Source organism: Lemur catta, chromosome 25 (genome assembly GCF_020740605.2).
Source record: "Lemur catta isolate mLemCat1 chromosome 25, mLemCat1.pri, whole genome shotgun sequence".
In the NCBI taxonomy this organism is placed as follows: domain Eukaryota; kingdom Metazoa; phylum Chordata; class Mammalia; order Primates; family Lemuridae; genus Lemur; species Lemur catta.
Window position 1 is genome coordinate 4,206,920 of NC_059152.1, and position 23,875 is coordinate 4,230,794.

Below are 23,875 nucleotides of genomic sequence, written 5' to 3' on the forward strand. Positions count from 1 at the left end.
GTAGATATTGATAGGGAAAATAGGCTGCAGGGAGTGGCTGTACCTTAGATCTTTGAGCATTGTTTTCAATCTTAATTTTCTTCTAAGGGGCATTGTGATATCGGCAACTACTTATTAAATGTGTTTGTCCTGTTGTTTCCAAAAAACATGAAACTACAGTTCTTGAAAGAATTGGCTACATTCGTTTATTTTAATAAATACTTGTTACCAACTTATTCTTAAAAGGCAGCATTTAATTGATTTTTTTTATCTGTCAATCTAAATTTTAGGAAGTTACCCACATAACATCATAAAAAATATTCGTAAAAAAATGATAAAATAGGTCTGTTAATGAAGCTGAAAAGGTGATTTTTTTATTGCTCTTTTGCTTTAACCCAGGGAAATTTTTTTTAATGACCCTTTTCTTGTAGTGGGCACATCAATTTTTTTTTTAACTTTCTATTTCACTCATCTATTCCCTTTCAAATTATTTTTTTTCAAAAATGATAAAACCTCCTTATAGCCACGAAATAACTACAAAGACTTACACCACCTGTTTGTTAAAAAAAGACAAAGTAAAAATACCCCACCACAAATCTTGCCCAAAGACACTAAACAACCTGTTCCCTACATCCTGCTTACACACAAGACCAAAAAAAAAAAAAACCTATTCTTAACCCCTAGCTCATTATGCTCTTAATACTAAAATCTCCATTCTAAAAGAGGCTTATATGCCAATTTTTAGTCACACAATATATGTGCCAATATAATTTCTCACTGCACTTAAATGCCCTACACTCCACTCGAAATATATAATACTCATTTCATATATTATTCATTTCACTTCTAAAAAGAACCCTGACCCCATCAGTCAGAGAGATGGATTTAAGACAATCTGGTCCTCCCACCTTCTGGTTGACATCCTCCAGAATAAATTTTCTTTCTTCCTTGACAATCCTCATTGTCTCTATAATTAACTTTCTATACGGTGAACAACTAAGCCTAGAAAAACCCCCTTTGTGGGTTCATTAACAGATCTATTCCAAATAATTCCTCCCTCAGATAAAATCCATCATCTCTATGGAATTCTGTCTTCAATTTAGTTATTTCCTGAAAGATGTTTCTCTCAGAGTGGCTTTGATATGATATCTAGTATAAAACCATTAGATTTATAGTATTGGTATTCTAATCCTAAAGTTCTATTTCTGTTCTGTAGGAAATTGGAGAATTATTACAAAAAAGGGGTAGAGAGTTTGGTGTAACTACTGGAAGGAAAAGAAGATGTGGCTGGTTGGACCTTGTTTTGCTCAAATACGCTCATATGATCAATGGATTTACTGCGTGAGTATTCTTCAGAAATATTCATTTCAGGAAATCATAGACAATTCATGACCACAGGTTTAATTTTGTGGAGAGCAAACTTGAGGTAGTACCCTAATTGGAAAATGTCACTCTTTATCCACCACATTGAAATTGTAGATTCAGGTTAGAAGTAGACCAAGACACAGGAAAGGGTACGAGAGGAAAGGGACCCCAACTTACCTTCCTAGACAGCTAAGGTTGGTAGGAAGCAATCATGATACTCTTCCATGTTTATAGAGGGAGGCAAAATAGATGGCTGGATGGATAGATGGATGGATGGATGGATGGATGGGTCGATAGAGCACACACAGTGCATAGATGGGGGGTGGGAGGAGTAATAGGGCACTGTGATTTAGTGCATGGGCTTCGTGTCTGAGTTCCTGGATTCAAATCTCAGATCTGTGCATTGTGCTTGTGTGGCTGGGTGAGTTCATCATTCTGTGCCTCAGTTTCATCATCTTAAAATCTAGATAGCGGTATTACCTCCTTCACAGAGGTGTTTTGAAAATGAGCTGAGAAATGTAGTGAGAGCTATAGCACACTGCCTGGCTCCCCGAAATGCTCAATTAAAATTAGTTGTTATTAACACATATACATAAGTATGTAAATAAATGTATTCATATCTGTATTAATTAGGCTGAGCATCTAGCAAATAGCAGAATAAAGGATGAAAATTTATGGACGAGAATCCCAAACCTGGTGTTTTATCGAATTTCCACAGATTTTTCCCTTAAAAACCTGTTTTCTAGTCAGTTAATTGGGAAAATTCTGTTGTATCATGAAGAGGTCCTTGATGTGGTTTTCTCACTCTTCTTTGACTATTTCTGACCACAAGGGTGGAGGTGGAGGTGATGGTAACTAGAGTGAAGAATTGAGGGATGATGGCATGTGTGTAAATGTACATGTATCTTGTGATCATCCATGTGGAGCCGTGAGTTCTGCTGTGTCCCACGGCCACAGAGTGTGTCCCTGACTGCAGGCAGCCCTCCCACACATATGTGTTAATCAGTCACAACAAAGCTGAGCAAGACTGTGAATCCACCAGTGAAAATCGGATATAATTACTAGAAAAGTAACTCAGTGGTGGGTCAGTTGAGTCCCTTTTTTATTATCAAGAATATACAGCAGTCCATTGTCCTCTAGTGTTATATGTGTGGCACACTTTGTAATTTAATTCTAACCAGTTTTCAGAGTTGCTTTGGAACTGGTTAGCTTTGCATGAGTTTTTCTTTATTCCCTCATCAATCAAATTAGATGTTAGGGCCTTTAAGAGTTTGCTATTTTAACAATGCCTTTTCTTCCAAAATTAGGTTGGCACTTACCAAGTTGGATATTTTGGACATGTTTAAAGAAATCAAAGTTGGAGTTGCTTACAAGTTAGATGGTGAAATCATACCTCATTTCCCAGGTACTTATTTAGGCATTATCTAAAGGGTATTATAAAGCGAATGTATTAGAGCAATTTCATAAAGCTCTTTGGTATAATGGCTTGCTATGCCCTTTGTGAATAGTGCTGCAGGCGTGTTTGCTTATTATTAGCATTTGGTTCATAGCTGCTGTACATCTAGGTGCTGGGTCACAACAGGCATGTGCTCAAATTCAAAATAGGAAGGAATGAACACGGCACCTCTGAGCACAGCTGTGCTGCGCCTGAGTCTCATTTTCCCTGTTTTGAAAGTAATTTCCATGGATGTGTTTCTCCCTTCCTAGGGAACACTGGGGTAAGAGGGCAGTGCCCTGCCTGCCTTGTTGAGCTGGCTGGTGCTCAGCACAGTAACCCACCCTAGCCTTCAAGCCCCACGAATGATTTTCTCTAACCTCTATTCTGTTCCTAAAGTGGGTGATTATACGGAGACTTCCTCCTTGAAGCAATGTATTTTTTCAGGGATATCTTTAGTTATATGATTTCTTCAGTTACTCAGGAAGTTACATAACTATTTCCAGCTCCCAGAACTTGAGACGGTTAATTTTTTAGTTTCATCATCTAATAAGGACTGGGAATATGCTAAATGAAGGAGTCTTGACTAGCTTAATGTAACTTGGTGAGGTGGTAGGTTTTGTGACTTCCTAATGACAACCAGTTCTTAGGAACTGAGGATAGCTCTAAGTTCTTAGAAATTAAACGTGTGTTCTTTTTCCTTTTCACTTACAGAAAAAAGATTTCTGTCGACATAATAGGATAATATTGACTTAGAAAACTGGCTGTTCCCGTATATGTTATGTCCTGATTCTTAATTCTATTTACAAAGTATTTCAAGAGTTATGAACTCAAACACCAAAGAGAATAGTACAACCAAAATAGTGATATGTTATAGAGACTCAGATTCTATTATCTCCTTCTGAATATAGTTTAGTTTTAGGGGGGCAATTGAATTACTGACTGATTAGCTTGAAGTTGTATAGCTTGGGGTTTTGTGCTTTGTTAGTGTGCTTATGTGGAAGGCCCAGGATGTTCCCAAACCTTTCTCACCTGGAATGTCAGTCTCCAGGTTCTCTCTCTTCTGTGGATTTTGGCAGAGCTTGGTTTTAGACCTCATTATGGGGCATTTGTAGTAGGTTTTACTCGAGAGTATGGTTTTTATTCGTAGGGAGCAGTTTTTCTGTTGCCTCCCCTGGATGCCAGGTGAGTCAACAAGGTGTGTTGATGAAATCTCTCCAGTTCAGCAGTGCTGGAGCTCCAGTGTGCCCCGTCCCTTCCTTTCTACCCACACTGCTAGACTCAGAGTCTTCATCCCACCCTCAGCTGTGCGCAGCCAATGTCTAGTAAGCCTCCCATAACCCCACTCTGTGCACGTAGAGTCCTACGTTAGCCATGGGACTCTCAGGCGGGCTGCTGGCAGGGCGGGGAGGGGGGATCCTCTCTTCACAGCTCCCTCCTCTCTAATACCTAACCCTGCTGATGCTAGCTGCCTCTGCTTCCCTGAAATCAGATATCCACATCCCCAGGGCGGGGGAGCTGCCATTCCCTGTTGACTCCAGTGTCCTGAGCTGTGGTCAGGAAATTGTCCCTAGGCAGAAAGTTCAGTGACTTCAGGACATACTTGTGAGTTTTCTCTCAGGGACCATGGTTTGGTGCTGCCTGTAGTCAACTTCCTAAAAAAGGCTGTCATATATTTTGAGAGCGAGTCTGGAACTGTTCTATCATGACTAGAAATGGAAGCCCCACTGAGTCTCTGAATTCCTCCTACCATGTATTGCGGCAGTTCTGGCATATCACTTAGTATGATTCATCACTTTTTCTCAGCTGCCAAGAACATCCCTAGCAGTGTGTTTTCATAGTCTCTGTCATGCGTCGTGGTGAGCTGTCCTCCCATACCAATGCACTCCGACTCCACCTTGTTCCACCACCTGCTGCTCACCTTGACCCAGGACCCCTTGGGTCCAGCTCTTTACCTGCTCTCTTGGTGCTTACTGCCAAATGTTGGCTCGCCCTACACATCTTTCAGAACATAGTCCCTTTCCTCCCTTAACAGGCCCCGCACTTCCTTAGCCAGGTTATGTTGGGATCTGACCTTAGACACTGCTTGCTGGCGAGGCAGGAAGTTAAAGGTGGATCTGAGATGGGCACAGGCTGACTTGCAAGGCAGAGGCCTCTGGATCATCTTAAAACAAGGGAAGCCTTAGCCTGTAATAAGAAACAGTGGGGCATTCTGCAGACCCAAAGGGTTCAGTGAATCTGGTGACTCAGGATTTTCAAGTGCATCAACCCAGATGTTCCATCCAGTGTCTCAGGGTCCCGCTTTCTCCCAACCAGGGCTCTGGCCTTGTCATGGCAGACTTGTTGAATTTGAGAATTCAGCATTTTCTGGAGCTCTGCTAAATGTATGATTGAGTTCCCATTCTAATCATCTTTTTCTGCTCTCTGCTACAGAAGATGAGAGTCTCTCTAAATGCTGCCAGGAAGGCCCTCTGACTTTCACACTTTGCTTTAAACTGATGAAAGACGTTAGTCTTTTATTGTCTTTCTCCAATTCGTGACTGGTATTCATCGAGAGCCATTCGGTTCCCTTGCTCCATTGTGCTTATTTCTCAATGCCTCAGACATTGCCGGTGCCTTACTTTCCACCAGTATGGCGTGAAAAGTTTTAGAAATTGTATTTCTACAACATGTCAGAGGCTGTCCATGCTGTGCGCACCACCAGTGACAGTCCTCGTGGCCAGCCAGCTGGCCCGTGTTGAGCCTCTTAGTTCCCGTGTTAGAGCCATTTTCTCCAACACTCCTGGTGCCAGCTGTCTTCCACTGAGTTCCCTAGCTAGGCAAGCCTGGTGTGGCTGCATAAAAAAGCCTTCAGCTGATCCCATGGGGAACTCTGGAGCTAGAGTAGCCCTTCAGACTGGTCCCAAATTAAGGTTAGTGGCCAGGTTGTTTGTATTCCCCCATCCACAAGTTACTAGATAAGAGCTGCCCCAGGGTGGCGGTCTCCTCAGTGGAGGGTGAGTCCTAGGGAGGCTCTGGACTGGGCGTGGTCAGCAGATGAAAACTCCATAGCTTCCAGCCTTGAAGAGAAATCTGTGCCATGTACCATAGCAGCCACTGTATTGTCTGTCAAAGAAACGATTCTTCATGATCTACAGTACATTTGCGGTTTCCATTAGGGGATACAGAGAAAATGGTTAGGTGGAATAATGCAGAAAATTTCAATCAAAACAATAGAAGATCTCTCATAAGCGAGCAGGCATGCAAGTCGTCTTTCTGTGAGGTTGCTGCTATTGTACAGATCCATAATCCCTAGTGGGTAGTATAGAAATTCAAAAAGCTCTAAAAATGAAAAGTTTTAAGCTTGGTACCAAAACTCCTTTGACGGCAAAACGTGACTTGAACTAATGTTAGAATTACATAATCTGTATCCACTTATAGTGAATGATCATGTGTTGCTGCAGAAATGTGTTTGATTATAGGATACTACCCCAGATGGTATGTGCGCTGTTTTACCTTTCTAAAACCCGAAGAATTCTAAATTCCAAAACACATCTGGCTATAAGGATTTTTGATAAGAGATTGTGAACATGTGGTATATCAAAAAGTTTTTTGATAATAGGCAGTACGTACCATGAACAAGTACCCTCTTTCACTTTTAGCAAAACAAGAAGTCTTAAACAAAGTTGAAGTTCAGTATAAGACTCTGCCAGGATGGAACACAGACATATCCAGTGCAAGAACGTTTAAAGATCTACCTGTTAATGCACAAAATTATGTTCGATTTATTGAAGACCAGCTTCAAATTCCAGGTAAACATAAACATTTTATGAGCAGCTATCTTTACTTTTCTACTTTTAATTTACCTATCTGCCTTTGAAATCGAATAAAGGAAAGATCATTATTACTTTACAATAATGCTCATGATTTGCATAAATGCCCAGGAAAATATGAAATAATAATTTTATTCCTTAGAGTAAATACAGTGTCTTTAATAGAAGAAAATAAATTACTTCTCACGCTTTCTGGCCTTGCCTTTAATTCTGTTAGCCTGTTTTTTACCCTGTGACATTCGTTCTGGTTCCTTTCTCCTTAATAACAAATCCTCTTGTATCTTCACCACCACCAAAAATAGTTTATGGATGTTTTAATTTGGGTTAAATCACCCTTGAGAGTTCAGAGAGTTTCTTGAATAGACATTAGGAAATAATAGGTACATAAAATTGGAGGTCTTACTAGAAAAAAAAAATGTGAGAAAAGAATAAAGAATGGATAAAACTTGTATATTAAAAAACAAATATAAGATGGCCAAGGAGTTAGACATAGCAAAGTTATAGCTGTATCTAGTTATGTGAAATCATTGTTTTAACATATTGCTTTTTCCTTTTATCCTTTTATTTGCATTGATGGAAATTCAAAAGATGAGAAAAAGTGAAGTGGGTGGGAAGTTATCTTCCATGTAAAATCCATTGTGTACTTGTTCTGATTTTGTATTTGTGGTTCATTTCAAACATGACTCATGTTTTCTAAATTGCTAGCTGCCCCTCCCAAGTTGATGTCAAATTTAGTAAGCATGTTTGCTTATTGCTCTTAATCAATATTTTTTGAAATATAAACAGCAATGAGTCTAACAAAGACCTCTGTAAAATACCATAAAGCTTGATCTTAACAGTACCTTATGGAACATAGTAATTCTGCAGATAATCTAAAACCATGTGGTATGGGTTATTAGATTCCCACAGGCTGGTGTTGTGGGCAATTTCTAAGGCTACACAAATTTCCAATCATATTCTCTTCTAGATATTTCTACCTTTTTGAGGCATGAAAGTTACATAGGCATTTCAGTATCCTCTTAGCATTATCCATTTATCGAAGAAGCTTATCTTTCCTAGTTATCAGAAACTTGATCAAAGGCTCTTCAGGTCTATGGTTGTTTGGGCCAATATTTTAGTATTCTAGTCATTAGGAATTAGGAAATTGAAAATAATGTGCAATTAAAACAGGGAACAGTAAGGCAAACTATGCTATTTTAGATCTTGTCTGCACGTTCTGTTTAGAGATAGGCATAGTCTGCTAACAGAATAGAAAACAGCAAAAAGGCACGTGGGGAAAAGTTACATGGTGATGCTGAGAAAAGTGAGAGACCACCTATCTTTTTTTTTTTTTTTTTTTTTTTTTGAGGCAGAGTCTCACTCTGTTGCCCAGGCTAGAGTGCTGTGGTGTCAGCCTAGCTCACAGCAACCTCAAACTCCTGGACTCAAGCGATCCTCCTGCCTCAGCCTCCCGAGTAGCTGGGACTACAGGCATGCGCCACCATGCCCGGCTAATTTTTTCTATATATATTTTTAGTTGTCTGGTTAATTTCTTTCTATTTTTTTTAGTAGAGACGGGGTCTCGCTCTTGTTCAGGCTGGTCTCGAACTCCTGACCTCGAGTGATCCTCCGCCTCAGCCTCCCAGAGTGCTAGGATGACAGGCATGAGCCACCGCGCCCAGCCTGAGACCACCTATCTTAATCCCCAAAATTGGAAATTATAAATGAATTAATGCTATTCTTATTCTTTTTGTTTTATTCTAGTTAAATGGATCGGTGTGGGTAAATCCAGAGAGTCTATGATTCAACTCTTTTAAAGATTGCTAGTAACGTAAGAAACACTCCTTGAGAGGGAGGGAAAAGACTTCCTTAAATATTTCATTCCTGACCTGCAAATTCAAGAATAAAGACATTGAAGTGAGTTTTAAGCCCTGCGGGTGTTGCCAGTCTTAATGGATGGCTCTAGGGGAGGTAAACTTCGGCATATTCCGGCGACGGCTTTTCCTCGGCCGGCTCGACGGCCAGGTCACCTGTTGCTCCTGCTGCTCACGGTGCCACATCTTCTGTTGATGTTTAGTGATAGGATCATCCATGTCGTTTCAAATCTAGAGTAGAATTACTTTTGATGTAGTTTTTCTTCGTTATTGTCATGGTGTGTTCTTAGGTTTTACCCCTATTATAATAGCTGATAAGAACGATTAATGCAGTTTTGCACATATATTTTTACATTCTGATCATTCAATTCTGTCATTGTATTCTTTGTTGTTAGAAAAATGATGAAAAGATAGGGGTTCTGTAAACTTTTGTAATGCTATAAATTCTGTTGAAATTGTGAACTGTTTATTTTCTGCTGAGACCATTGCAAAATTGAGCTTTGGAGGGGGCGGGAGAGGAAGGGGTTATATTCATGGGTCCTTTAATTTGTACAGAACACAGAACTTATTTCTCTCTGTAAATTATTTAATACATTGGACATTTAATTAAATGTTCAAAGAGAAAAGATGTTCCCCAAAACAACAATCTTAATGTTAAAAGTAATTAGCCATTAAAAGATCTGTTGTGATATTTGGTGGATATTTTTCTTTAATTTCAGACATTACCTCTGAAATATATATCTTTTCTTTTTTATCTTACTGTTATTTCTAAATCTAGTGGATTGGTTTCTCAACATTGTGCCTGCCAACATGCCTACAAAATCACCTATAAGTGTCCAGATGAACCCAAATTGTTGGCCATAATTTCGATCATGCCTTTATTTCTCCTTTCCTGAAAAAAAAAAGGGTATTATTCTGACAATTAGGTTTAACATATTGTGTTGTAGCTTACCCTTCAATGAACTATTTTAAATGTTTATAATTTAAATTTATTTTATTATGCCATCAATAGCTGATTAAAAAGAACCAAATATTTCTAGTATGCTTTGTGTATTGTGTTTTTGTTGTGATAAGAGAAGTAATAGTCATACTGTTATACAGGAAGGAACTTCATCTCTGCAATGAGTGGGGATAAGGTCAGGAGAGATCAAAAACAATCTTTGAAAGGCTCTAAATATCTTTTATCTTCACTATATATTTTTATTAGTAATTGGTTCAAGAAAAATTCTGAAATAGGAGCAGCCTCGGTGGACTCAATAAGTAAAGAACAATAATACAGTTGATCCTACAAGCTCACTACTGATCAATAATGACCTATATGTAAAAATAATTTATATTTACTATATAATAAATAATTTCTATTCTAATAAATTGAATGGGCTTTTAAAGTCCACATTCTTATCTTCACTATAAGTTTTGCATTATTGAAATCTATTTTTAGTTATGATTCAGAAGCAGATATTAAAAACCCATTCTTGTTGGGCACTGTGGCTCACACCTATAATCCCAGCACTTATGGAGACTGAGGTGGGAGGATTGCTTGAGGCCAGGAGTTTGAGACCAGCCTGGACAACATAGCAAGATCCTATCTACCAAAAAAAAAAAACTACCCAGCCATGGGAGCATGTACCTGTAGTCCCAGCTACTTGAGAGGCTGAGGCAGGAGGATCACTTGTGCCCAGGAGTTTAAGGTTTCATTGAGCTATGATTGCACTACTGCACTCCAACCTGGGTGAAAGAGTGAGACCCTGTCTCTTAAAAAAAATCTAAAAACATCATGAACTGATTGTTATCTGACTCACCAACTCATAAAGTTGGGTGAGCACAGCAATGTAACATTCCACCATCATATAGAAGTGTTATGTACACGATTAGGCCCTAACAAGCCCTGAAAGCCCAAGTAAGTCACATGAAGAAGTGGTCCAAATGTCCCTAGTCCCCACTCCTGCTGCACTGCCTTCTCGCTCTCAGTCGGCACCTGTGGCCTCATGGCAAGTGCCTACAATCAGTGGAGACAGGAAAAGAAGACTCAGTCCTAGTTTACAGATGGTTCTGTGTTACGTGGGCACCATCTTAAAGTGAGCAGCTGAAGCACTCCAGCCCCTCTCTGTAAGGAAAATGGAGATGAACTGGAATACCCATCTTCTCCTGTCCTTTGACACCCACATTCCTAGTTCTTGGGCCTTTAAACTTGGACTTGGGACTTACCCCATTGCCCCCCCACCCAGTTCTCAGATCTTTGGACTTGGACTGGAAACATACCACCAGCTTTCATGGGTTTCCAGCGTGTAGACGACAGATCATGGGACTTCTCAGCCTCCACAATCACATGAACCAATAATCCATCAAAATAAATCCATATATATATGTATTGTATATATGTGAGTGTGTGTGTGTGTGTGTGTGTGTGTGTGTGTGTGTGTGTATCCATTTCTCTGGGGAACCCTAACTAATAAAAGTTGTTTTGTTAGTTTGTTTTGTTCTTTTGTGTTCCTTGAATTCTGTTTCCCCTGGGGTCATTTCTTCTTTTTATTTTGGTCTGGTTTCTTTTTTAATTTATTTTACTTTTGTAGAGACAAGGTCTTGCTCTGTCACCCAGGATGGAGTGCAGTGGCACAATCATACCTCACAGTAACGTCAGATTCCTTGCATCAGGCACTCCTCCCACCTCAGTCTCCCAAGTAGCTAGGGCTACAGGTGCACACCACCACACCTGGCTAATTTTTTTCCCCTGGTGGAGACAGGGTCTCACTGTGTTGCCCAGACTGGTTTCGAACTTGTGGCCTCAAGCAATCCTCCCACTTTGGCCTCCCAGAGTACTGGGATTATAGGTGTGAGTCACCGTGCCCAGCCTGGTCTTTGTTTTTTATGTTGCATTATTTTTTCAAGTACCTGGTGATCAATCACTGGGTGGCCCTTCACATGTAAGACTAAGGCAATGGAAAGCTGTATGAGACTCCGAGTTCTTGGGGGAGGTTAACTGAAAGGCTTCCTTTGGAGTGAATCAGCAGAGAGCCAATTAGTATGCTGGAAGTGGGTGTCCCTAGCAGCCAGAATATAAGATTCTTTTCTTTAGGATCATTTTCTTTCTTTAGAGAAGATCCTCCAGCCTTTTCCTAAGGAGTTGCTGCCTGGGTGTCGGGCTTGCTTCTTGCCAAGATAGCGGTGTTAACTCTTCTATATAGAGACTGCCACTTAATCCTTTTGACCTCACTACAGCCCTAAGCTATACCTGGGTTTCCGCATCCAGAACTCCTGTCAATCATCTTCCTCCTTGACTCTGTCCCCAAGGTTCTTTTTTTCTACCCGCAACAGTGATGATGCAATTGATAAGCCGATGCGATTATATTCTTATGTGGTCCCACATGTAACCATTGGACTAAATATAAGATGATTGGCCAGCAACAGCAGCAAGACAGGTAGTGGGGCTAAGAACATACGACAAGTTCTCTTTAGGCTGGATATTGATTTCCTGTTCTAGGCTGACAAACAATCTGGCAAGAATGTGCAACATGGAAATATTTTAGGATTATAGCCATCTCTGTACACACTTAGATTAAAAGGAGTTCTGCTACCATTAACTTAGTCTAAATGAGTCACCTAAGAATGCCAAATGTCATGTTGTTTGAATGCCATGGTTATGTTAGTTTAAAAGCACTTCTTTCAAAGCCGTTTCTCGGTTCACAACGGTAGAACTCTGGCAGCGAATTAAGTGGTCTAGGATTCGATGAGATGGTGGCTAATTTCTGGTCCCAATCTGGAATTGAAAACAAATTAATGATTTAAGATGACTCATTCTATCCTGTCAACAATTGTACACAATAACAAAAATAATTGATGGGATTTAAGACAAAGGAATATATTTAAAATATGGAAAAAAGAATTAAAATGTTATCTCTTTGGTTCGGTTTCTGATTAAGGGGCATATTACTGAATTATGCAAAAATGTAAATAAAATGAAATCACATAAATTTGCATTTTGATATCCTAATTCTAGACCCCCAAACCCTTTTACTCGTACATTATCAACGGACCACTTTGTATCATTTTTGTATCAAACTTCACTTTTGGCCATCCCTAAACTCATGCTCATTGGCGTTCCCTTATATTTAATAACCTCTTTTCTATGATCACTAACAGTTCTGCTTATCTAAAAGGTAAGAATTCAAGGGCTTGAGTTGAATACGATAATCATTGTTCAATGAACCAAAGACCAGGGTGTTTCAAGGATAGCATTGTTAACAAAACTTTATGTGATTGGATGCTTTACTTACATTAACATTCACACATTCACAGTAACTCTCAGAAGTACACTGATACTATGAAATTCATTGAGGTGCAGCCCACATCTGACTCAGAATTAGGCTCCAAAGTACCTAATCTTTTCACTGTTCTATCCCACCTTCCTTAACACTTCAATAGCATTTCAAAAAATAAACATATTTTAGTGTTAAGAATGGATAACATGTCATTAACCTAGGAAGTACGACTGGAAATGCCATCTTTGGAGGATTTCTAAATTAAATTAAACTTAATTAAGTGTGACCTTGTCCGTAGTCACTAACCATATGACTTCTCAAGGTTTAATTATCCAGTCAAAGAGTAACTATGGCCTTCTTGAGAATCACATTGTATTTCAGGGAAATGTGTTAACGAGGTTTAGAAGTATAAGGAGTCCTGCTCAACAGCTTTTAGTGATCCTTGTTGTAGGATTTACAGTGGGATTGAATTATACACGCATATAAGCCAGGTGAATCCAACAAGAAATGTTCTGAGAACAGCAGATGTTACCAAGCCGCAAATGTGCTGTACAGTTTGGGGATAGTATGGAAAGAACCCGTGAAATGATTATTTGGATTTCCTTGCCATTCGACAAAGTACAATTACCGTTCCCGTGGATTTGTGGTGGTGACTCCTTCGAAAGTCATGATTGAAAAATAAAGAACTAATTGAGAACTATGGAGAAACATGAGTCTTTATTCTAAATACTTTACTGATTTCATATAATTTAATATCATTACTCAATGATTTAAGAGATTTTCAAGAATAACTTTGTATTTGGTTCTTGCCTTATACACTGCTTTTAGCAGTTCATCTCAGTGTAAGATGCTGACCAGCCTTTTGCCCACCTGATTGTTGTTTATAAAAATAATTGCCCCCTAAGTATCTCTCAAATTCGTCTAAATCTGCTGCTACCACTCATCACCTGTTGCCTAAATTACTGGTTCTCAAACTTGGCTGCACAGTGGAATTATCTGAAGAGTTTTATTATAAAAACCATTGATGCCTGGAACCCCCACCCTCCCACCAAACCAAGAGATTCTGATTTAATTGGCATTGGGTAGATCGTGGGCATCTGAATTTTTTAAAACTCCAACTGCTGGGCTCAAGCGATCCTCCTGCCTCAGCCTTCCAAATAGCTGGGACTACGGGCACGCGCCTCCATGCCCGGCTAATTTTTCTATTTTTTGTAGAGATGGGGTCTTGCTCTTGCTCAAGCTGGTCTCGAACTCCTGACCTCAAGTGATCCTCCCACCTTGGCCTCCCAAAGTACTGGGATTACAGGCGTGAGCCACCATGCCTGGCCCTCTTGTGCATTTTCTGTTAGTACCGTCCTCTCTCACTCCAAATGCTCTTCCATATGAGTCTTCTTTCCACTCCCCCCCGAAACTTCCTGGCATATCTGGATTTGGGTGGAGTAACAGTTTACCAGACACTTGCTTAAGTAGGTTTTTAAAGTCTCTAAGCCTCAGTTCCCTTTTGTGCTAAATGAAGCTAACAATAATAATAATACGTACTTCATGGGGACTATTCCGACTAATTGTCACAATGAATGTGTCACTTAGCACAGTTCTAGGCACATGACAGATACTTTAAATGCTAACAACTCTCCTAAAATGTAGGCCTTGAGTCCTCATTTCACAGAGGAGCACCACGTAGCTGGAATGCTCCAGGTGTGCGTTGCTACGATGCCTGAATCCCGTCCGCTACTTCACACGGCTCCATCCTGCATTCGCTGCAAGGGTCTGTTAGCTTCTCGCCTGCCGTCCGTGCCTTCTCCAACCCGTCGTGAGCAGAGCTGACAACCCCTATCCTCTAAAGTAGATGGGGCCACTCCCGTGACTGTGATCCTGCAATGGCTCTGATTGTCCAAATTTGACTTCCTGACTCCATCAGCTGCTCTGCAGTCGCAGGCATCCTCTCCTCCTACTCTGCCAGTCCACGTTTTATTTTCCACTGGCCCCTTCTCCCTTGCCCCAGTCAGGCCTGCATCTACATGGCTGGAGTCCTCCCTGCTCTCCCACAAACCTCTCCATCCCCCCTACCGTCCTCAGTTGCAGGGTCCTCTGCCCCGTGCTGTCCTGTTTCCTCTCCACTGTGCAAACCTGACCCACCGAGGCCCAGCTCCGGCCCCCATTCATGCACACTGCTCTCCCGGCTGTCCCAGGGCCCCTGTGATCTCATCTCTCTACCCCTGCTCCTCCATGTGGTATGTTCAGTCAACCCCTGAGAGGCTGATGTGTCGAGTCTCATCTTCCCAACTGGACTGTGAGCTGCCTATGGGGCTGAAACCGTAGCTTGGACTTGCCATGCACCAAGCGCAATGCTGGGTACATAGCAGATGGTAAATACTTAATTGCTTTGCTAAACATTCACTCGGTTTAATAGAGTTGGAAAGAATAAGGAACTTCTAAAATAAGCAAGGGAAAACACCTTTTGTGTCTGTCTCACAAGATTTCCTCATAGCACAGGAACTGCAAACAAGGTCCCATTTGCTGTCACTTTGGAAGGAGAGGCCCACCTGGATTCCCTCATGCAAAGGACAAACAGCCCAGCCAGTTCTGTGAGGACAGGAGTCCCACTGACACTTCCCAACCACCTCTTCTTTAAAGCCCCTCCTCAGCCTGCACAGCTTCTATGTCCCCCCCCCGGCCTCACAATTCTCTTAGCCCCAACCTCTGGCCCCCTTAACAACTCCCTTCCTTCACCACGACCCTCCAAGGCACCCTCAGAGACCCCACCCCTGCCACCCTGCACTCTGGCCCAGCACCTCCTTCCCTAAGGACCCTAATCTCGGCCCCCGGCCTCCTCCTCAGTCCCTCTGCTCCCTCCCTTCTCAGGCTCCAACCTTCCCTGGGCTTCCAGAACCCGGCTTTGCCTTGCTTGTAACCTCTCATCCCAAACCCTACTGTCAGTCTCTGGCCCCCATCCCAGCCTCATCCCTGGCTCAACCCTCCCGAGATCCTCCTGTCTCCCTGACCCTGTCCCCACTCTGTGATTCCTGCTGTTTGCTGTCCCCTGGGGACCTGGGGCCCAGCGCAGGCCACCTCCTCTGGCATTCCATCGGAGCTGTGACTCCTTTCTCTGGGAAGAAAAGAAGGAAGGGTAGATCCTTCCCTTATATTTTTTTTTAAGTAAAAAGGAAGTGACTCGCTGTACACGTGACAGCCAGCTGTGACAGGCAGTGCAGCTTCAGAGTCAAGTACTTGGGAGCGAAATCGGGGGCCGAGGTCTGAATTCTGCCTCTCCTGCCTCCCCACCGTCTCCTGCCTCCCCGCCGTGTGACCTGAGGCTAATGACCCGTCTCTGCAACTTGGCTTCCCCTACTGCAAAACGGGAAAATGACATTAACAGCACCGATTTCAAACTAAATATGTGCCCGCCACGGTGTAAGAGCCCCTGAAACCCTGGCGCCTGCTCATTTAGAGCGTCTGTCGTTGAAGTCATTCAGTCAAAAGCCTCAAATTCAAAGCTGTTTCAAGTGGTGTCCGGGTGTCAAGCCCAGGGTCCTTCCTGCCTGTTGGGGAGCCTCAGTCCCTTTCTGTACAATCACACATGCCGCAGCGTAGACAAACGCCACGAGGGTAATTGAGAGTTTTTGAAACATACCTCCAAATGTCAAATAATTATCACAAAGTCATTTCAAATCAGGCATTAGAAAGCAGCCTCAACAGCATGTTTAAGCTCCGTAGTGGTTTTGTCCCATGACAAGGGGCTCTGGAAGAGTGAGCAGACACGAGTCTGCTTCCTAACAAGGACATTTATACCTTGTCATCCCTGATGTCTCACGGTGCGGGGAGCTAGGGAGGGAGGAGGGGAGGAACCTCAGGCAGCACCCCGCATTCTTCCTGCACCCAGACACACACACGCACGTCCATACCCCCAGCTTGACTGGTCCCGATGAGACGACGAGACAGCCAGCCCACCAGAGATGCTGGTCTGTGCCCCAGGAAAGGCTAACCAGAGAGCTGAGGGCACTTAGCCTGACTTACCAATCTGGTAAAATGGCAGGCCATAGTCTCTCTGGTAAGTGGTTTCTCTGTACCACGTTGCAGCAGGCTTTGAATGTCTTCGAAAACAAATATATCGAATGAGCGTCTGTTGGTCTAGTTGAGGCTGATACTGACTTTTTCTCTTGGGTGGAATTGTCAAGTCTATGAGCGGCCTACATGGAAAGAGAAATAGTTTGCTGAACACCCAGTAGGAAAAAAGCATTCCATTTTCTCATCCGCCGAAATGCATTTCCCGGAAGTGGCCACAAAGCTGTCAAGACATAACAGTATTGGCAAGACGCCCATAGCTCCCAGGCCAGCCCCGGCAAAGTTGCAAATATGTGGCTCAGGGATTTCAGTCTCCTGTTTTTCCCTTTAGCATCCCTCCTCCTCCCCAGGCACAGGTTACAGAAGGTGACCTGCATCACAACCTCCCCTCGATCTGCCCATGCATGGATACTTCCTGTACTCCAGATCTCCCTGGTGCCTTTCCCCATTGTCACCTTCCCATGCATGTCTGGTTCCCTCAAGGAACCAATGCATTCTTTTGGGCAGACCAACCACTATGGTGCGTCTTGGAGTTTGGCGAACCGGAAATCACTTATAACCTTCCTGTACTCCTACTCAGATAGGTACCCTTGGAAGATAAAAGTAAAGAGCCAAGATGTAATGGCGAAATATCTTCACACACTCATAGGAGTATACTTCCACTCACTAGCACAACTTATTTGAGATGCGAACGTAAGTATGCATTCAGTGGTACCATTTTGGTGATATATATTAAGACCTTAAAAAATGAGCATATATTTTGTCCTAGCAATTCCAGCAAATAGGGATGTCAGTAGAGACTTAGCTATAAGAATGTTGATCAAAGTGGTTTTTTTGGTTGGTTGGTTGGTTTTTGAGACAAAGCCCCACTCGGGGCAATTGTCAGAGATCACATAGACCACAATGTGGCAGATGCCTCTAGGCAGCTGGGCCATGAGCGGCTCTGGCAGTGCGGTTCCATCATTTTCTTGTCTATTCTCTGGTAGAGAACACAGCCCTTATAGTTTAATATAGTATGGATTTGAGTTAGAACAAAGAACCTTGGACTGGGAATCAGAAAATGTGGACAGATTTAAGCCCAACTTTTATACCAACTAACTGTGTGAGCTCAGGCAAGGCATGCCACTTCTCTGGGCTACATTTCATTCATCTAATTGGATCAGAATGACCACTAAAGCTACTTCCAGTTTGATCATCTATTACATTGGGACGAATGCTGTTTTAAAACATAGATGCCACAGTTCCCTTCTCTTTGCATGGAGTTGACTATATTGAAGGCAATTAAGAGAAGAGAAATTTGTGAAATGTACTAGATGATGAGCTCAAATAATAGCAATCATATGTTGAGTGCTTACTATATTCTGGAATTTTACATCCGTTATTTTCTTTAACAGATAACACAACTGATACTCAGAGAAGGAATAAAAATCGCCCAACATAAAGCATTTGTAAGTTACCCAAATTGCTGCTTTTCACTACTGTGGTTTCCAGCCTCCCCAAACTAGAAAATAGGATAAAAGTGCCTATGGTTTTTGTTCTTCTTTTTGTTAAAACCACACCTCAAAGAGCAGAAATCATTCAGGCTAAATTCATAATGTGACTGAGAAAAAAACTGAGTCTCAGTGATTTTAAGTTATTTCACCAAGCTGACATTCTAAACTCATGGCATTTCTTAAATTTCTTTGATGATTTAGTAAAATTCTATATTTGTTGTTGATTGTAAAAGTAATACATGCTCCTTAGAGAAAGTCTGGAAACTGGAGAAAAAAATAAAAAAATAAAGTATTAAAAATCTTACCACTCATAAAAAAAAGTTATTAACAGTTGGGTGTATTTTCAAACCTTTTTTATCCACTAAATAATACTTATTATTATTGCTATCATTAGCATTATTACAAATTGTGTATCCCTTTTTTTTTTTTTTTCATTTATCATTCTAACTTCAGTAACATTCTTGGAAATGAAAATTTCGAAGGCGTCTCACCTGGGAGCTGGCTTTGTGCTGTAATCTAAGTGGAGTCTTGCCAGCTGCCCCGGGGAATGGCCTTGGAGGTCTTTTCCTTGGTGTGCCACAAATATACTAGTGGAGAAAGTGAAGACGTGAGAAAAGAAAACGATTATTACAATTAATTCTTTACAGAAGAATACCAGCTGTAGTATGGTAGAAAAAATATATTTGGTCTTTGTCCGCAGTCCCTGGCACTGAGCCCCGAAAACCTGTGGCATGTCCTGATCGGATTGTCTTTTGTTATTCGTGACAAGCCCCTTTCCCTGTACCTGAGTTTGTGGAAATTGCAGGCCTCCCCTCCCCCACCATAACCTCTGGCATCTGTAATAACCTGTCATGACCCCTGCCTTCTGCTAGGTTCTGCAGAGCCAAGCTAAGAAGCAAGCAGTGCTTGTCCCCAGAATGCTCTTGATGTGCTGAAATAGTGACCTGAAGGAAGGGTCAGCTGGGCACAGGAGCGGGAAGGGTGTCTGGGATTTGGGCCGCCACGTGGGACGGGGCAGAGATGCCAGGTGAGGGGACTCGCAGAAGCAAAGACCCGGACACAGCTGGGCTCGGAGTGGAGTGTGAGAGGGCGAGTGGGGTGTGGGTCTGGTTCTGTCTCTTGTCTGTGCAAACAGGACCTCTAGGAGCTCCGATCTGCAGAAAAACCGCAGGCTGTCTGGGCCTGCCCGGCGGCTGGGGTAACATGACAGAGCGACAAGGAGTAAATAGCAGCGGGGGATTAAGTCATCAGAAGAAAGAGGAACTGGCACCATGAGGGGAACAAATGACAGTTCTGAATGCATGGAGGTGGGAGCCATGGCTGTCTCAGGCAGCCATCCAGCTTCTGAAGCACTCCCTTGGAATGTCACCCTCGGGCCACGTTACGGTTAGTTAAGCACCCCGAGTTCCAAAAGGACACTCCGGTTGCTCACAGGTGCTGTGCAGTCTGCAGGAGGCTGCGTCTGACCCTGGATTCTTCCCGGCACGCACACGACCAGTGCATGCTGAGCACAGGTGAGTACATGACGCCCTGGCCCCCAGACACGGTCTGTAAAAGCCCTTCTCCAGCCCTAAGTGACACTCCCTGCCCGCGGCCCCTGGGGCGTGTCTCTGGGCATGTTTGGGCAGGAGTGGAGGGCGAGTGAGAAAATGTGTGTAGGGACATGGTTATGTAGGGAGGGCAGGGTGGCTGGAGACATGCAGAAGAGGATTTTTACCTCCTAAGAGGAAATGTCTGGCCTGGCCAGAGGCTGTGCCGTGCCCGGCCTCCTCGGATGACCGTGACAACACATGCAGACTCCCCAGGACTGCCCAGGGCTCTGCCCGGACCGATGCTATTGGCTTGGCTTCCAAGGTTCCAGAACCAGCCATGGAAAGAAAGCCCTTCCCCTCGGGTGGGAGCAGGCAGTTGGCTGTGTCTGATGCCACCCTGCATTATTTACAAGTCCCCGATCGCTTGGCTCTTTGAGGTGATGTGTTCAGTCCACACAAGAGCACACCTGTCCCCGGGGAGGGCGAGTGTAACCGGAGCAGGATCTGGGCTTAGCCTTGGACACGATTCAATGCACACAGGAGAGGTCAGGGGTGTTTGTCCCTGCAGAGCCCGGAGCCTCGGCCCGAGGCAGCCCGGGTTACTGTGACGGTGCTCTCGTCTGTTACATCCGTGCCCTGCCTCCTGCTTTACAAAGCATTTTTACAGAGATGATCTCATTTAATTTTCACAGTCACCTTGCAAGGTAAATATCATTAACTTTCTGTTTTATAAGAGCAGGCTGAGCCTCAGAGAGGTTAATGGACTTTCTAAATATCCCCCGGCTAGTAAATGCCAGAAACATGAATCAAATCCGGTTCTCTAAACACCATGTCAGATCCAGAGACATCAATGTGTGCGCACGATGATTTCTTTTTTCCAGAACAGTTCGGCATTATTGCTATTTTCGTATGGACTCTGGGATTCTCCCACTTATGGGCAGACAAGGAGTAGACATTAGACACCGAAAGAATAAGGAAAGCAGTAAAGAGCGGCGTTGGTGGCATAGTGGACGCAGCAATGGTAGCTGGAAGATGCTTTCAATTCAATAAGAAGTACTTGGCCGGGCGCGGTGGCTCACGCCTATAATCCTAGCACTCTGGGAGGCCGAGGTGGGAGGATCGCTTGAGGTCAGGAGTTTGAGACTAGCCTGAGCAAGAGCGAGACCTCGTCATGGAACGCCAGCTGGGAACAGCCCAGGGAGATTTGTTTCCATTGTCCCCAGATGAGACTACCGTTAAATAGGCCCCACAGTGGACAAAACCGACCTCAAACACACACAGAAAGAACAAAGGGCTCATGGGGAAGGAGGAACCAAGAAATACTGGGATCAGCCCCTGTTCCTCTCCACCCTCTTCCTCCTCCTGGTGGTTCCAGGGAAGACTGTACTTTCCCTGAAAAGAGGATTCTTAACATACCCATGAAGGAAGCATCCTTCCACTCACTCCTTCACTAGTTCCTGGGAGCACAAGGGCTTCTCTTTGTTGACCCAACTGTGTTAAAATAAATAAATACTAAAATAAACGTGAGGCTTGCTCAAATCCACGAAACCAGTGAGGCTGGAAGAGGCTGACCCCGAAATCAGAGGGCAAGGGTTGCAGCCCCCAGGTTCGTAGCTTCTACATCTCTGCAGGTCCCGTAGCAGACGGTGAAGGGAGAATGGGCTTAGGATTTATCGATCGTCATGTGACATCAAATTTAGCACAATAAACCATGCCTAGTGTCGTACATGAACTTGGAGAAAGAGTGAAACTCCTCCCTAGTTTCCATCTGAACAGTCAGCTCCCGTACTGTGGAAGCATCAGAGTGGCTTGTTTTACCCTAAGCAGAGTGAAGGGCTCCCTTCCAAAACTTGGGCTTGGGTCCCTCATACTTCACGCTAAAGCCCTTCCCAAGCAAAAACCAATATCCTTCCAATCTTTTGGGAATTTGGAGTTGCCTGTTTGCTTGGGTTCTGCTACGAGCGTGGGATTTCTCTTTTGAAAAACTTTCTTTAAACTCAGTGAAGCTTCCCTAGGACCCTCTGGCTGTGGTCTCTCCGTCAGGGAGCAGCCGGGCGAGCAGTTCTGGTTCCCCAGGAGCCTGCCTGACTGGCCTCAGCTCTGGCAGGTTCTGCATCTGCAAAAACATTACCTGGGTGGGATCACTGGGCGGCGCTCTAAAAATTCTCGCAGACGGATGGCGGTCATGCCGGATGGATCTGCAAAAAAGAAGTATGGCATGAAGGTTCATTTTGCAAGTTCATCCCTATTTCCAGGAGTGAGCCGTCTAGCACCCCAAAGTCCACCTGGAAAGACATCACAGTAGGAAAACTGACACAGTGGAAGGAGCCTCTATAGATTCTTCTAGACTATTTAAGGAAAGAAATAAAAAACTAGTAAAGGAGAAAGAAGCAATGGCAAGCATAAGCTAAACACACGGATAAGCTTTTCTTTAAAAGCCAAGGGTGGCCGGGCGCGGTGGCTCACGCCTGTAATCCTAGCACTCTGGGAGGCTGAGGAGGGAACATCGCTTGCGTTCAGGAGTTCGAGACCAGCCTGAGCAAGAGCGAGACCCTGTCTCCACTAAAAATAGAAAAAATTAGCCGGGCATGGTGGTGCATGCCTGTAGTCCCAACTACTTGGAGGCTGAGGCAGGAGGATCACTTAGAGTCCAGGAGTTTGAGGTTTCTGTGTGCTAGGCTGATGCCATGGCACTCTAGCCCGGGCAACAGAGTGAGACTCTGTCTCAAAAAAAAAACCAAAAAAACAAAGGTGCTGTGCTCATCATGTCAGCTGAGCAGTCTCCGTTCTCACTTCCCAGTGGGCCTTCCTCCCGCACAAGCGTGCAAGCCAAGCACTAGAGTTCTGGGTATAAATCAGCATCCGGCAGTCAGCGCTACTTGCTTGGGATTTGGAAGGTGGAAACAAGGCAGAAGCCGTTTCCTGCTGCTTTGACCTTTGCTACTGGCCAGCAAGGTTGAGAGGCTACGGTGTTTTTCTGCAGCAGAACTCCAGTGTCTCAGCTCCGCATCTGCGGGGATGTCCAGAAGCAACTGTCGTGAGGGCAATGGCTCAACTCTGTGTCCCAGGGTTCAAATTCCCGGCTTCCTGGGCGTGGTCAGGGAGCTGCGGCGGCAGTCCCAGGGGCGTTGGGAGCAGGTTCTTGAGCTCAGTTGATCTGGAAGCAGCTTCCTGATTTGGGCAGACATAGCTGCGTCCTATGACCCCAATAAGTGACCGAGGCAAAAATCTCAATCAATGGAGGTTTATGAAGCCAAATTGAGGATGCGTCCAGGAAAAACACGAATCACGGGCAGACCTGTGGCTGTTTCTCGGAAGGGGAAGTTGGAAGCTTCAGCATGTAAAGACATACACAGAGAAAGAAAAAAAAGCAGGGGGGAGGGAGTTGGTGAGAAAAAAATGATTACATTCTTGTGAGACCCAGGAAATCTACGTTTTACCTGAAATAAGGAGAAGGGTAGAAGAGAAAAAGGGAGTGAAGGAAGAAGCATCAATTATGTAGATGTCCCTGGGTACCTGGAATAATGTCCCATGCTGTGTGTCCCCTGTTTTGTTACCTGTAAGGATAAACTCAATTTATTGTTAGTGTGGAATGGAACAGACTTCAGTTTCAGGTGACAGATGTGGTTGCAATTTGCAAATCCTTCCTTAGGGGAGGTCAGCAAGGAATTTCCTTAATGATCTGTGAGGCCAGTTCTTCACAGGTGCCTGAGGCCTTTGCCTCCTCTTTTGCATAAGGAGTTGGGGGGTGGCCCTGAGATTTTGGTTTTCTTTTTACAGCAAGTGATGGATCATTTTTGTAGAGGTGTTCTAGAAGCTTCCTCCCCCCCGCCCCCCCCCCCCGGCCCCGAGCCTACTCCTCCAGCCCTTCTGATGATTTTATAAGCACCTCTTTCTCTGTATTCTACCCATGTCTATTTCTCATGCTGACCCGGGACTGAAACCTAGACTCTGTGTTGTTTCTAGTCTAAAACGTCATATTACATCGGATTATTTACTGGAGAACAGGGCTTGCCACAAGCAAACTATTACATTTAAATATTCGCAGGAGAAAGAGTCGGCAGTGAGGAGGGAAACCGAGTGCC

The 23,875-nt window shown here is 43.6% G+C and overlaps 2 protein-coding genes across 2 annotated transcripts in view; one reads left to right on the forward strand and one right to left on the reverse strand.

Moving 5' to 3' along the window:
* Positions 1-9,486, forward strand: part of ADSS2 (adenylosuccinate synthase 2) — a 29,420-nt gene extending 19,934 nt beyond the window's left edge. The window contains exons 10-13 of the mRNA XM_045537204.1: positions 1,196-1,320; positions 2,652-2,749; positions 6,421-6,570; positions 8,335-9,486. Of these exons, the coding sequence (XP_045393160.1) occupies positions 1,196-1,320; positions 2,652-2,749; positions 6,421-6,570; positions 8,335-8,387 (426 nt within the window). The 3' untranslated portion in view covers positions 8,388-9,486. The remainder of the gene's footprint in view (positions 1-1,195; positions 1,321-2,651; positions 2,750-6,420; positions 6,571-8,334) is intronic.
* Positions 9,487-12,082: 2,596 nt separating this feature from the next.
* Positions 12,083-21,977, reverse strand: C25H1orf100 (chromosome 25 C1orf100 homolog). Its single transcript, XM_045536955.1, has 4 exons — positions 21,922-21,977; positions 18,750-18,845; positions 16,718-16,890; positions 12,083-12,201 (listed from the first exon to the last, which is right to left on the reverse strand). Exons 1-4 carry the CDS (start codon positions 21,975-21,977, stop codon positions 12,083-12,085), a joined length of 444 nt encoding a protein of 147 aa, XP_045392911.1.
* Between the last annotated feature and the right edge of the window lie 1,898 nt (positions 21,978-23,875).

Excerpts from the sequence above, each read along its gene's own strand:
- C25H1orf100 (XM_045536955.1), bottom strand. The coding sequence starts at position 21,977 with ATGACCGCCATCCGTCTGCGAGAATTTTTAGAGCGCCGCCCAGTGATC. Across the intron at positions 18,846-21,921 it reads CGCCCAGTGATCCCACCCAG|TATATTTGTGGCACACCAAG; the intron begins GTAATGTTTTTG and ends TTTCTCCACTAG. Across the intron at positions 16,891-18,749 it reads AGCACAAAGCCAGCTCCCAG|GCCGCTCATAGACTTGACAA; the intron begins GTGAGACGCCTT and ends CTTTCCATGTAG.